The 14,097-nt window shown below is 39.9% G+C and overlaps 1 protein-coding gene across 1 annotated transcript in view; it reads left to right on the forward strand.

Annotated features, from left to right (window-relative positions):
* DDX10 (DEAD-box helicase 10) overlaps positions 1–14,097 on the forward strand; it is a 305,207-nt gene that overhangs the window by 18,215 nt on the left and 272,895 nt on the right. Inside the window, exons 5-7 of the mRNA XM_062196969.1 lie at positions 597–717; positions 2,424–2,613; positions 8,837–8,963. Coding sequence (XP_062052953.1) covers positions 597–717; positions 2,424–2,613; positions 8,837–8,963 — 438 coding nt within the window. The remainder of the gene's footprint in view (positions 1–596; positions 718–2,423; positions 2,614–8,836; positions 8,964–14,097) is intronic.

A 14,097-nucleotide genomic window follows, 5' to 3' on the forward strand; every position in this document is an offset into this window, starting at 1 on the left:
ATCTGCTAGAGTCCCCTCTACTCGGTGAGGATACACACTTGACTTCTTGAGTTTGTATGTAGACATGTGAAAAAGAACAAAGAATAGCATCACAGACTCTTCTGTACTCTTGAACCTGTCACTAAGCCTTAGCTACTAACATATTGTGATTTTTGTCTCAAAAGTAGAGAACCTCTAAAATGTATAGGTTGGCTTTTGTTTCAGTCCACAGAGTGTGGTGATTAGTGTCCAGTTCAAGGCTCCTGAGGCCCTGATTGAAAGAATGGGACCAATTCCAATTTTTAAGTTAGTTCTGGCTGACTGGATAGGAAATTAAGACTTTGGATAGTCACTTGATATTTTTTTCAAGGTCTGAAAATACTGAGTGTGATTAAGAGTATGGAATTCTGAGCTCTTTAGGCCTTCACCAAAGCTTTTTATTTAGCCTCAAAATTTGGAAATACTACAGAAATGCAAGGGAGAAGTTATGTTTATTTCTGAGAGTATTTAAATTGCTACGATGAAGTGCCACATGCAGATGGCTTTTATAGTTTTGGTACACAGACTGCTGAGAGTGACATGTCTGTGTAATAAAAAAAAAAACCAACTGTTTTCAGGATCTGAAACATGAAGCTGAGAGAATCAACAACATAAATATACTCGTTTGCACACCAGGTCGGCTTCTTCAACACATGGATGAAACAATATGTTTTCATGCCACCAATCTCCAAATGTTAGGTGAGTCTAATACATTTCTAATTAAAAAAAAAAAAAAAAAAAAGCTCAGACTTGGGAGAGAAACCTCATAAATGTTAAAGGCAGAAATGTTATTTGGTAAATGTTCTGATTAAAAACAATTAGAGAAACAGATTTTTGAGTGTTGAGCTTTGAACCCAGAAAGCACAGGAAAGTAGGCTTTTTTTGGTGTGTGTGTGTTTTTTTTTATAAGATTTATTTATTTGAAAGAGTTATAGATAACAAAAGGATAGAAAGAGAGAGAGAGAGAGAGAGAGAATCTTCCATCCACTGATTCACTCCCCAAATGGCTGCAACTGCTGGGGCTGGGCCAGGCTGAAGCCAGGAACTCAGAGCTCCATCTGGGTCTCCCACATGGGTGGCAGGAGCTCAAGAACGTGGTTCCATCTTCCACTGCGTTCCCAGGCTCACTAGGGAGCTGGATCAGAACCAGAACAGGTAGGTCTTAAACTGGTGCTTATATGAAATGAGAACATTGTAGGTGGCAGCTTAACCTGCTGTGCCACAATACTGGCCCTGTTTTTATTTTTTTGACAGGCAGAGTGGACAGTGAGAGAGAGAGAGACAGAGAGAAAGGTCTTCCTTTTTGCCGTTGGTTCACCCTCCAATGGCTGCTGCGACCGGCGCATCTCGCTGATCCGAAGCCAGGAGCCAGGTGCTTCTCCTGGTCTCCCATGCGGGTGCAGGGCCCAAGGACTTGGGCCATCCTCCACTGCCTTCCCAGGCCTTAGCAGAGAGCTGGCCTGGAAGAGGGGCAACCGGGACAGAATCCGGCGCCCCAACCGGGACTAGAACCTGGTGTGCCGGCGCCGCACGGCGGAGGATCAGCCCGCTAAGCCACAGCGCCGGCCAAGGCCCTGTTTTTTTTAAATTAAGAGAGAAGATACATACATTCATGTATATGAAATTAGGTAATTCATGGGACTGGTGCTGTGGCGTAGCAGGTAAAGCCACTGCTTGCAGTGCCAGCATCCCACATGGGTACCGGTTTGAGTCCTGTCTGCTCCATTTCTGATCCAGCTCTCTGCTATGGCCTGAGAAGCAGTAGAAAATAGCCCAAGTCCTTGGGCCCCTGTACCTGCATGGGAGACCCTGAAGTAACTCCTGGCTCCTGGCTTTGAATTGGCACAGCTCTGGCTGTTGTGGCTGTCTGGGGAGTGAACCAGCAGATGGAAGTCCTCTCTCTCTGTGCCTCTGCTTCTCTGTAACTTTGCCTTTCAAATAAATAAATAAATCTTTTTTTAAAAAAAAAAGAAATTAGGTAATTTAGTATTAGACATTTGGCACTGTGAAGAGGTTTTAATTTTGTCTAAGTTATTACCTACTTCTGATAACTTGAAAGGTCAAATTGGCATTTAAAAATTTTTTTTTAATTTCTGATACTAATACATGTTTTCTAACTGTTTTCGGATACTTCAAGATGTATAGAAAAGTTGCAGTTATAATGAGTTGCTATATACCTTTCACTCAATTTCCGCTAACGTTAGCATCTTAAGAAACTATGACACCTTTGTCAAACTAACATTAATATTTGCATATTATATAATAAATTCTAGGCTTTATTAAAATTTCACCAGTTTTTCTACTATTGCCTTTTTTTTTCTGTTTTAGGTACTGATTCATGATACCAGATTATGTTTGGTTTAATGTGTATTTTAAATATTTCAATTTGCGTTTTCCTTTTTTAGTTCTTGATGAAGCAGATAGAATCTTGGATATGGGCTTTGCTGATACCATGAATGCTATTATTGAAAATCTTCCCAAGAAACGTCAGACTTTACTTTTCTCAGCAACACAAACAAAATCTGTAAAGGACCTTGCACGCTTGAGTTTGAAAAACCCTGAGTATGTCTGGGTTCATGAAAAAGCAAAATACAGGTATATACTATTTGAATTAAATCAACTATTACTATTTTAAGAACTTAGTATTTTAAACTTATTTTTTGGAAATCAGATACTTTGTTTGTTGTTTAGGTGTGCAAAGTATGTAAATATGTCAGTTAAAATTACTCATTCTGGGGCTTGTGCTGTGGCAGACATAGTAGGCTAAGCCTCTGCCTGTGGCACTGGCATCCCATGTGGGTGCTGGTTTGTATACCCTCTGCTCCTCTTCTGATTCAGCTCTTTGCTTATGGCCTCGGAAAGCAGTCAAAGATGGTTAAAAGTACTGGGGCCCTTGCACCTGCTTGGGAGACCCAGAGGAAGATCCTGGCTCCTGGCTTCAGATTGGTCCTGCTCTGGCCATTGGGACCACTTGGGTAGTGAACTATTGGATGGAGGACTTTTCTTTCTGTCTCCCTCTCTCTGTCTAACTCTACCTCTCTTAAAAATAAAATTACTTATTCTGAAGTTTGGTCTTTCTCATGAGATGTTAACAGATATTTCACTATTTCTTAGCTATTCCCTTCATGTATGAGAGGAGAGGAGATGAGTTCCATGATAAATAGCAAATGTTAAGTTAAAATACTTTTCTCTTAAATCAAGACTTCTTAGAACCCTTAATGTTTTCATGGACAATGTGAATATGAAAGCACTGGGAGGTGAATTAAGTTTACCAAGTGCACCAAAATTATTTGGGTACCAAATCATTCTCCTTGGCATTATTTTACAGAACCAATGTGTTTTGGAATATGTTTAACAAATGCATTTATATTTAGCAAAATAACTATGTTTAAAAAATGGTTTTATTAAAAACTGGAGAGTAGGCCGGCGCCGCGGCTCAATAGGCTAATCCTCCGCCTGTGGTGCCAGCACACCAGGTTCTAGTCCCAGTCTGGGCGCCAGATTCTGTCCCAGTCGCTCCTCTTCCTGTGCAGCTCTCTGTTGTGGCCCGGGAGTGCAGTGGAGGAATGACCCAAGTCCTTGGGCCCTGCACTTGCATGGGAGACCAGGAAAAGCACTGGCTCCTGGCTTCGGATCAGCGCGGTGTGCCGGCTGTAGCGGCCACTTGGGGGGTTGAACCAACGGAAAAGGAAGACCTTTCTCTCTGTCTCTCTCTCTCACTGTCTACTCTGCTTGTCAAAACAAAACAAACAAACAAAAAACAAAACAAAAAACTGGAGAGTAAAGTGTGTGTGTGAGAAAGAGCGAGAGAAGTGCTAATGCTTGGGGACATGTGTTTTAAGTTACATTTGGATATGGCAACTGGAAGTTGGTATGATTCATGTTTGGCATGAATCATTGCAGACAGTGGAGATGCTTGACCTCCAGAAGAAATGTTTTTTGTGAGAATAAGTTGGGTTCTATGTTAAGGATACCAATATGGTGTCATTACTTCAATCTTTTTTCACTTTTTCTTGATATGACATTTTAGTCTAAAAAGAAATAGGTTGGATTATCCTGTTGGAAAATCCTTAGATACAGGAAATCCATTATTTGGACTAACCTTGACCTTGCTCAGTAGGTTTCTAAGATTAAAAATTATCCTGAGAAGAGGCCAAACTCTATCTTTGCAGGTGATCTTAATGGGTAAACTTTGGAGAATCTGAGTACTGGTAGCCTTGGCTATCAAGAATTGGGAATGGAATGGCATGAGTTACTTGATGTGTAGTTTGTTAGCTTACTGTTGAGTAGACATGAATCTCATAAAGTTGTGTTGAGATCGTTACTTGTCACAAAAATTTCAGTTAGCTGGATAATGTAAAGACTAGACAGTCTGAGTCAGAATTAGATAATTGTACATATTATCCCTATCTCCAGTTTCTATAGATGATAACATTGGCTTTTATCTGAATATAACTGAGACATATTAAAAACTGAATGTTAAGAGTTTGATTTTATTTTATAAGTGATTTTTGAAACATAGTTTGTCATTTATAAAAACACAGGTTTTGGAAGAAGTTTGAGAACGCAGATACATAGTGGCATAGTTTACAAAGCTACAGGTTGTGTGGTGACGGATGTAGTACTCTGTAATTCCATGTGAACCAGAACATTATAAAAAAGTAGGTGTTGTTAGTGATTTTGTCTAATGTCACTGTTGACTTTTTTCCTTGAATGTCTTACCAATTCAGTTAATATAACATGAGAGGTTATAATTAAGAATATTTTAGGGCATCATATTATAATATCTGCTCTCAAATTATGAAGGATATGAAAATTAAAAAGAGAACTTAGATATTTCTGAAGTTGTATGTCAAAATATACTTAGAAAACATGCTGTTTGGGCCACCAGCATTGTGGGGTAACAGGTTAAGCCAGTTCAAGTCCCAGCTGATCCACATCCAATCCTTACTAATGCACCTGGGAAAGCAGCAGAAGATGGCCAAGTTGTTGGGCCCCTTCACCCACCTGGGAGATGGGATGAACTCCAGGCTCCTGGCTTCAGCCTGGCCGAGACATGGCTGTTGGTGGCCATTTGGGGAGTCAACCGGTGGATGGAAGATCTCTCTCTCTCTCTCTCTCTGTAATTCTGCCTTTCAAATAAATAACTCTTAAAAACGTTTTTTTTTTTTTTGTTTTTTGTTTTTTTTTTAATCTCTGTATGTAGACAAATGGTGCTTCTAATGATTTGATTTCATTTTTGGATTTTTATCTATTTTTAAATGAGTTATTTATGTGAAAGGCAGAGTGACAGGGGAGGGGATACACACACACACGCACACACACACAAGAAGGGAAGGGGAGAGAGAACGAAAGAGCTATCAAGATAACAGATCTTCCATCTGCTGGTCACTCCCAAATGGCCTTAATGGTTGGGGTTTGGCCAGGTGGAAGCCAATAACTCCATCTGGGTCTCCCATGTGGGTGGCAGGGGTCCAAGCACTTGGCCATCTTTTGCTGCTTTCCCAGGCACATTAGCAGGAAGGTAGGTTTGAGGTAGAGCAGCTGAGACTTAAACTGACGTTCTGAAGTGGAATGCAGGCATCACAAGCAGTGGCTTACACTGTGCCACAGCGCTGGCTCGTATCTATATATTTGAGAGGCTGAGCGACAGAGAGAGCTCTCATCTGCTGTTTCACTTCCCAGATGCCTACAGGAACTGAGGCTGGGCTAGGCTGAAACTAGGAGCTGGGAATTTAGTTCAGGTTTCTCATGTGGATGGCAGGAATTTAATTACTTGAGCCATCTCTGCTGCCTCCCAGGGTCTGCGTTAGCACAAAGCTGTAGTCGCGAGCCAGAGGTGGGTATTGATTGAACCCAGGTACTCTCATGCGGGACATGGACATCTTAGTCTTCATCTCTTGATGAATGCCTTTCCCTAATTCTTTTATTTTTAAGTGCAAATAGTTGCCTTTGGGTCACAATAATTTGCTTTGTTTTCCAGTGACTAAAAAAGTTGAATTTTGTGGTGAATTATGAAAAATTTCAAGTTTGGGGGAAACATTTGATCTTGCTGCTGGGTACACAGAAATTTAGTATTACATTTCCTGTTATTTTGAAATAGTCATAAAATGTTTTTAATCTTTACTAATACTTTTTGCCTTATAGTCTAGTTTGTTAGTCTACCCAACACATCTACCTTCTTCTGGTTAGAGTTTACATGGTGAATCTTTTCCCATCCTTATATTCTGTACATTGTTTATGCTCTTACATTTTTAGTTTTGTCTTTGTAAGTAGCCTATTTTCATTATTTAGGTTCTTTACATCTCCCTGTCATTGTGTCATCACTTTAATGTATTTTTATTCTACACATTTTAAACTACATTGTCCACTATTATTTGAAACAGTGCTTAGACTTACTGAGATGTTCTTCTCAAATGGGAGCATGATAATGCAAGAATTTTCCTTTGTTTAAAGAATTTTTTTAGACCATATTTGTAGTGAAACTGTTTTCACTTTGCTGAAAGTCTCTTTATTTGATCTTCATTTTGGTTTAAAGGTTGTCTTGGCAGTTTTTCTTCCCCCTCTCTTCAAAGGTAACTATGTACTATACTCTAGGATCCATTATTCTATTAAAATCAGACAGCTTTCTTGTTCCTTTGAAGATTACATTTTTTAAGATTGTTTCCTTGTCTTTGTTTTTTAGCAAAACAGTGAAAGTTTTCTTTCTTTCTGGCAGGCAAATGATACATGAGCAGGTTACTCTATGTTCTAGCCTGTAATTAGTCTCTGGGGGCTATTTTGTTTCTGATTTGTCATTGGTCTTAAGATACAGCCTTCACTCAGGGCATAACCTTTCAATGGGTCTCAGATGCCAAACTGTGATATTTCCCAGAACCCCTCTACATAAGCATCCTGTAAACTTTGTAGTCTTGTGAGACTGCCAGTCTTTGCTCAGTTCCATAACTGTCTGGTTACTGCTTTTTGCTTGTTTTCCCTTATTCTGTCTTGGGTGTGTTATGTTTTGGAATTGGCATACTCCCCAAGGGTAAATAGGATAAAAAATTTTAGATTCAGTTTTCCTTCTTGCCAGGATCTGGGGCCAACATGTTTGTGCTTAACGTTGCCACTTTGTCTCTCTCCAGTCTTGGAATCTGAAAATGCTTTATGAGGTGGGTGAGTGGAGGCAGGAAAAGGGAGATTAATATGGGGCTATCTTAAAGGTATTTATTTTTCTGCTTTAGCACCTCAAGTATAGATATTTTTGATCTTTTGTTGTCTTTTATGTTTTTTTAGAACAGATTTATTTATTTGAAAGAGAGAAGGAGAGACAGAGAGATATCTTCCATCTGCTGGTTCATTTCCCAAATGGCTGCAACAGCTGGGGCTGTGCCAGGTCGAAGCCTGGAGCTTCATCTGAGTCTCTCATGTGGGTTGGGCCATCCTCTGCTGCTTTCCCTGGCTCATTATAAAGATGCGCTGGGTGGGAAGTAGAACAGCCAGTACTTGAAGAGGCACTAATGGAATTCCTGGCCTGCAGGTAGAGGCTTAACCTGCTGTGCCCTTTTATTTTCTTTTCTAAAATTAGGATTTTTTTTGAGAGTTCTTTGTATTTTTGGAGGACAGTCCTATATCAGATGTCTCTGCACTTTTTTTTTTTTTTAAACTATGTGGCTTGTCTTCGAATTCTTGACAGTATCTTTCACAGGTAAGTTGGACTTCATTATACTTAAAATTTTCTTACAGGTTCTTTTATAGATTATGAAGCTGATGTTATATCTGAAACTAATTGGCACATAATTAAAAATTAGTAGTCACCCTTCCCCCAACATTTTGCCTTACTCATGCTCTCTCTTAACACATATGCCCATGTGCATGTGTACATACACACACACACACACACACGTGACTGCCCGTGTGTATGGATGAATATACATACTTCCCTGGATAAAGGGTACCCAACTATGTACTATTCTGTTACTTCTTTCTTAACAGTATACCCTAGAGATTACTCTACAGTAATGTTGGAATAGATTATTTATTCATATTTTTTTCCCTTAACAATTGTGTGATACTTTATTGTATGGATGTGCAATTGTGATTATCTGGAATGATGGGCATTTGGATTGATGTTCTGATTTTTTTCTTTATAAATGATGCTTTTTTTTTTAAACCAGAGTATTTTGGAAACAGCATCTTAAAAATGGGTTTATTCAAATAGTGAATGTGCACATGTTTCCCTCTAACATTTTGATGAGTTTCACCCATGCAGTAAATTGAAAGACTTAAATGCCTTACATCTGCCACTTTTAGGTAGCATTCACTTACTAGTCATTTGTCCATTGCTCTAAATGCATATTAACCCATCTTAATTTTTGATGCATTTCAAAGTATGGAGATATCTATATGCATCTCCTTATACATATCACTAATGAGAGTTGAAATTTGGTATAGAGTTTATATTTTTTGGTAAAATTTACATACTGTGGCATCTATAAACTTTAAGCATATATTTGTTGGGTTTTGATGAATGTGTGTATCTGTGTAACTATACCAAACCCTAATAAAATGTGGAAAATTTCCATCATCCCAGCTAGTTCACTCCTGTCCTTTCTTATGTGTATCTTGACCCCGTACTTTTTCGGGTGACCACAGTTTGCATGTTGGTGGCTTTTTTTTTTTTTTTTTTTTAACATTTAACCTCTAAAGGTTTTTGACTGTATTTTAAAGAGATGCATTGAATTCACTTCTGAAGGGTCCATTGGGAAGTTTTTTTTGTTTTTTTTTTTTTCCCAACATAACATATATTTAATGTTTTTCCTCTTTTTAATTCTATAAGCACTCCTGCCACTTTGGAACAGAACTATATAGTGTGTGAGCTGCAGCAAAAAATAAGTGTGTTATATTCCTTTTTGAGAAGCCATCTGAAGAAGAAGAGTATTGTGTTTTTCTCCAGTTGCAAAGAGGTACTGTGAACTTTTCTTTCTAAGTTATTTTGTGTTGAATTATCCTTGAAATAGCAAGTTTCAGTTAGACTAATAACTGTATGAGGTATACAGTGCTAGTTGTGGTGAAGGATCTGTAGATGATGATAGTCTAGTTTCTTTTTTTTTTGGGAAGACAGTATGTGGATGAGACTGTAAAACTCAGTGAGGGCAGAAACTGTCTTTTTCTTCATTTCTGTGCTAAGTGCTAATGATACTGGAAACATAGTGGCCCTCCATAAATATGGGTAGAATGAACAACTGATAGCTAAGCTAAGCACAGATCTTCATTTCTCCCGCCCCACTTTTTTTTTTTTTTTTTTGACAGAGTGGACAGTGAGAGAGAGAGACAGAGAGAAAGGTCTTCCCTTTCCTCCAATGGCTGCTGCGGCCGGTGTACCGCACTGATCAGAAGCCAGGAGCCAGGTGCTTCTCCTGGTCTGCCATGGGGTGCAGGGCCCAAGCACTTGGGCCATCTTCCACTGCCTTCCCGGGCCATAGCAGAGAGCTGGCCTGGAAGAGGGGCAACTGGGATAGAATCCGGCACCGAAACCGGGACTAGAACCCGGTGTGCTGGCACCGCAAGGCGGAGGATTAGCCTGTTAAGCCATGGCGCCGGCCCCTCCACTTTTTTTTTTTTTAAAGATGTATTTATTTTGAAAGAGTTACAGAGAGATGTAGAGACAGAGAGAGGAAGAGAGGTCTTCCATCCACCGGTTCACTCTCTAAATGGCTACAATAGCAAGAGCTGAGCCAATCCAAAGCCAGGAGCCAGGAGCTTCCTCTGGGTTCCCATATGGGTGCAGGGACCTAAGGATTTGGGCCTTACTCTGCTGCTTTCCCAGGCTCATTAGCAGAAGCTGGATCAGAAGTAGAGCAGCCAGGACTGGAACTTGGGCCCATGTGGGATGCTGCAGGCCCAGGCTTTAACCTACTGCACCACAGCACTGGCCCTGGATCTTCATTTCTGATCCTTCCCTTCCCAACCTGTCCCTTCCTCTGTCCTCCCCTCTGTGAATATGAAACTGAATGTGCCTTATTTCCATGCCTCTTGTCTTTGCTGATGCTAATCTATCTAGAATGAGTGTCCTGTATACTTTTCATTCTAACTATAGGGAAATAGTTCTTTAAGGCTAAGCTCAAATATTAAACTTGAAAGGGGCCGGCGCCGTGGCTCAACAGGCTAATCCTCCGCCTTGCGGCGCTGGCACACCGGGTTCTAGTCCCGGTTTCGGTGCCGGATTCTATCCCAGTTGCCCCTCTTCCAGGCCAGCTCTCTGCTAAGGCCCGGGAAGGCAGTGGAGGATGGCCCAAGTGTTTGGGCCCTGCACCCGCATGGGAGACCAGGAGAAGCACCTGGCTCCTGGCTTCGGATCAGCGCGATGCGCCGGCCGCAGCGGCCACTGGAGGGTGAACCAACGGCAAAAAGGAAGACCTTTCTCTCTGTCTCTCTCTCTCACTATCCACTCTGCCTGTAAAAAAAAAAAAAACTTGAAAGTCCTTTTCTGACATTGTCTTTTTAAATAGTTGTTTCTTCCCCTGTTGCTTCTGCAGAATTTTGTTTCTATTTGTATTTAGTTAACAAACATTTTTTTAAACATGAGCTTTGTACTATGAATAAGGGATTCAGAGATACATAAGAAAACTTGGTCTTCTCCCTTAAGAAGAAGGGACCATGGTTGGTTTGTATATCATTTCTCTTCTATAGTTTAGGTTGCTGATGATATATGGGGCATATAATAGATCAGCTCTAGGGTGATAGCTTTTGTAGAGGCTTTGCGTAAGGTGCAGGTAAATTTTTCTTTAGCTTGAGGGGAGATAAGTGGCTTTCTATTTCTATTGTCTACTGAACATAATGGTTTTACTGTATAAAAAGAATGACTTCAGATTATTATTAGCTTTAGGATCTATTTTTTTTTAAAGATTTATGTATTTATTTATTTGAAAGGTAGAGTTACAGAGAGGCAGAGGCAGAGGCAGAGAGAGAGAGAGAGAGAGATCTTCCATCCACTGGTTCATTCCCCAAATGGCTACAGTTGCCGGAGCTAGGCTGATCTGAAGCCAGGAGCCAGGAATTTCTTCCAGGTCTCCCACGGGGGTTCAGGGGCCCATGGTCTTGGGCCATCTTCCTCTGCTTTCTCAGGCCATAGCAGAGAGCTAGATTGGAAGTGGAGCAGCCAGGTCTTGAACTGGTGCCCATATGGGATGTGGACACTGCAGGTGGTGGCTTTACCCACTACACCTCCACGCCGGCCCCTGAAGCACTTCTTTACACTTTTGTGATTCTGCACTATTTAACCTGTTCTCTCTGACCCTACTTTCTGAGTGCTCTATTTTAATCATCTTTGCTGGTTTTTCCTCTGCTTGTCCACTGCAATTTGGAGTTCCTCAGGCTTTTATGCTCTCTCCTTTTTCCATTCGCACTTTTCTTTATAGGTAACTTTATTTCATCCCTTTAAATTCTACCTGTGTACTAACAGCTGCCAAATCTACATCTCAAACCCCGACTTCTTTCTTGAGTTCCCACCTTGGTGTTCCCTTTCTACTTGTATTTCCAATTGGATGTCTGGAAGGCATTTCAAATTTAATACAGGAAAAACAATTCTTCATAGACCTGCTTTCCTTAACTCCTGCCTACCTCAGTAAATGACCAAATCCTGATTCTTGTCTGTCTTCATCCCATGTTCAGTTTGTTGATAACTCATTAATTCTGTGACTGTTTACCACTGCCTATGCTACAGCGTAGCCTGAACTATGCTTAATTTTGTTTTAACCTCTTTTTTTGTTTCCTCCTTCCCTCACTTTATTTCCTAGTATTTATTGCCTAGCTCTCCTCAGTATCCATTTATGAGCATATATACTAAAGAGAAATTGAGGACAGTGGGTTCCTTCTAGTCTATACATTGAGAAATACTTAACAGTAAAATTTCACTTATATCTAAGTTACTTATCAAGTCCTGACATTTCTTGTTTTGGTCATTTGTGTACTAACTGTAATAATTGGTCTGTGTGAGAAGTTAATACAGTCTGACCACAAGAAATTAAAGTTAAAAAAACAAAAACTGAAAAGCAGGAAGTGGGACACATAGTTGCCTTGCATAAAATCCTCCAATAACTTTTTCTATAAGTTAGAATTAAATTTAAACCCCATAGGAAAGAGAACTTACATGACACTACTCCACATAGGTCTTGTACCTCAGCTGGTTTATTAAATAACAGGAATTTAAGGTCATTGTTAATTTGTTGATTCAAGAGATGTAGAGTGCAGAAAGATTTCAAGAACTCAATTTAAACTTTCTGAGTTTTTACAAGCCGTGTTTCTTTTTTTTCTTTAAAGGTTATTTATTTATTTTTTTTTCCAAGATTTTACTTATTTGTTTGAGAGGTTGAGTTACAGAGACCCAGGTCTTCCATCTGCTGCTTCATTCCCCAAATGGTTGTGAAGCCCGGAGCTGAGCCAATCCAAAGCCAGGAGCTAGGAGCTTCTTCTAGGCCTCCCACATGGGTGCAGAGGCCCAGGCACTTGGGCCATCTACTACTGCTTGCCCAGGCCATATCTGAGAGCTGGATTGGAAGAGGAGCAGCCAGGACTAGAACCAGTATCCATATGAGATGCCAGCACCGCAGGTGGAGGCTTGGCCCACTGTGCCACAGCGCTGGCTCCTATAAGCCCTATTTCTGAAGTTGATTTTTCTCAGAATGCATCTGGGATCTGCAGCTTCTCCTTTTCCATCTCTCTTTTCATGGCAGACTGTTTTTATTGTTATAAAAGATAGCCCATTGGTCCCTTTATCCTTAAACTTACTGGTATATTGTGCCAGAATCAAGAGAGCCTCCCTGGCATTAGAGTATTGCTTTTGAGAAATTTAGGGCCTCCAGTGAGTGTTATTTTGTGCTTGGGGTGGTTTTCCATTTTTTACTTGAAGGGAGACTTTAATGGGGTTATTTATTGGCTGATTATTTAAAATAATTTTTAATGATTTTTTTGATAGTTAATTTTTTGGGGGGCATGTTTTGGAAGTATTCAAAGTTAAGCTTTCTTTAAGTCCCTTTGCTGTATTTATGTGAACAGATTCTCTTAATACCTCATGTTAGAAAGAGAAAACAGGAATAAAATGAACTGTGCTTCAGTCCTTCAATCCTCAGTATGGTTTTACAAGTGCATGAACTAAAGAGAAAATAAAAACAATCAGTTCCTTCTAGTCCAATACATTGAGATGCATTTAACAATTAAAATTGACTCATGTCTAGCTAACAATTGTTTATCCAGCTCTGACATTTCTTGTATTGCTCAGTTCTGTATCAGTTGTAATAATTGGTCAATGTGAGAAGTTAGTTTAGCCTTTGACTGATAACTGGTAATTTTCTACCACATGGGTGTGTTAATGTGACCACTGAAGATTTCCAAGCTCAAAAGATAATATGGGGGACGATGCTGTGGTGTAGCAGGTAAAGCCACTACCTGCAGTGCCAGCATCCCATATGCGCACTGGTGAGTCCTGGCTGCTCCATATCTGATCTAGCTCTCTGCTGTGGCCTGGGAAAGCAGTAGAAGATAGCCCAAGTCCTTGGGCTCCTGCACCCATGTTGAAGACCTGTAAGAAGCTCCTGGCTCCTGGCTTTGGATTGGCACAGCTCTTGCCATTGTGGCCATCTAGGGAGCAAACCAGTGGATGGAAGACTTCTCTCTCTGCCTCTCTGTAACTCTGCCTTTAAAAAAATAAATACATCTTTAAAAAAAAGTTAATATGTAGTTTTTTGGTTTCAGTAAATAAAAATAAGAGTTAAACAAGAAAGGAAAGGAGTTTCTTCACATTTTTTAAATTGGGTATAGGTATCAGATAGCTCTGCTTTTTGGAATCCATTGGATACATCAACAGGAAAGATTATTTTAAAATAACAGTGTTTACCAGAAATTGTATTCTTCAAATTATGTGAATTGGATGGATTTTAGGTATTAACTTAAATATAAGAAGAACATTTAAAGCATTTAAATATCATTTTGAAGAATATGTGAGCAAAATGGTTTAAGACCACAATTCTAGACTATGGTTTCTTAGATCCACATTTTGTTAAAAACCTTTTTTTTTGGTGAAATTTGTGCTTCTTTAAGTAT

This window comes from Lepus europaeus, chromosome 7 (genome assembly GCF_033115175.1).
Source record: "Lepus europaeus isolate LE1 chromosome 7, mLepTim1.pri, whole genome shotgun sequence".
Lineage (NCBI taxonomy): Eukaryota > Metazoa > Chordata > Mammalia > Lagomorpha > Leporidae > Lepus > Lepus europaeus.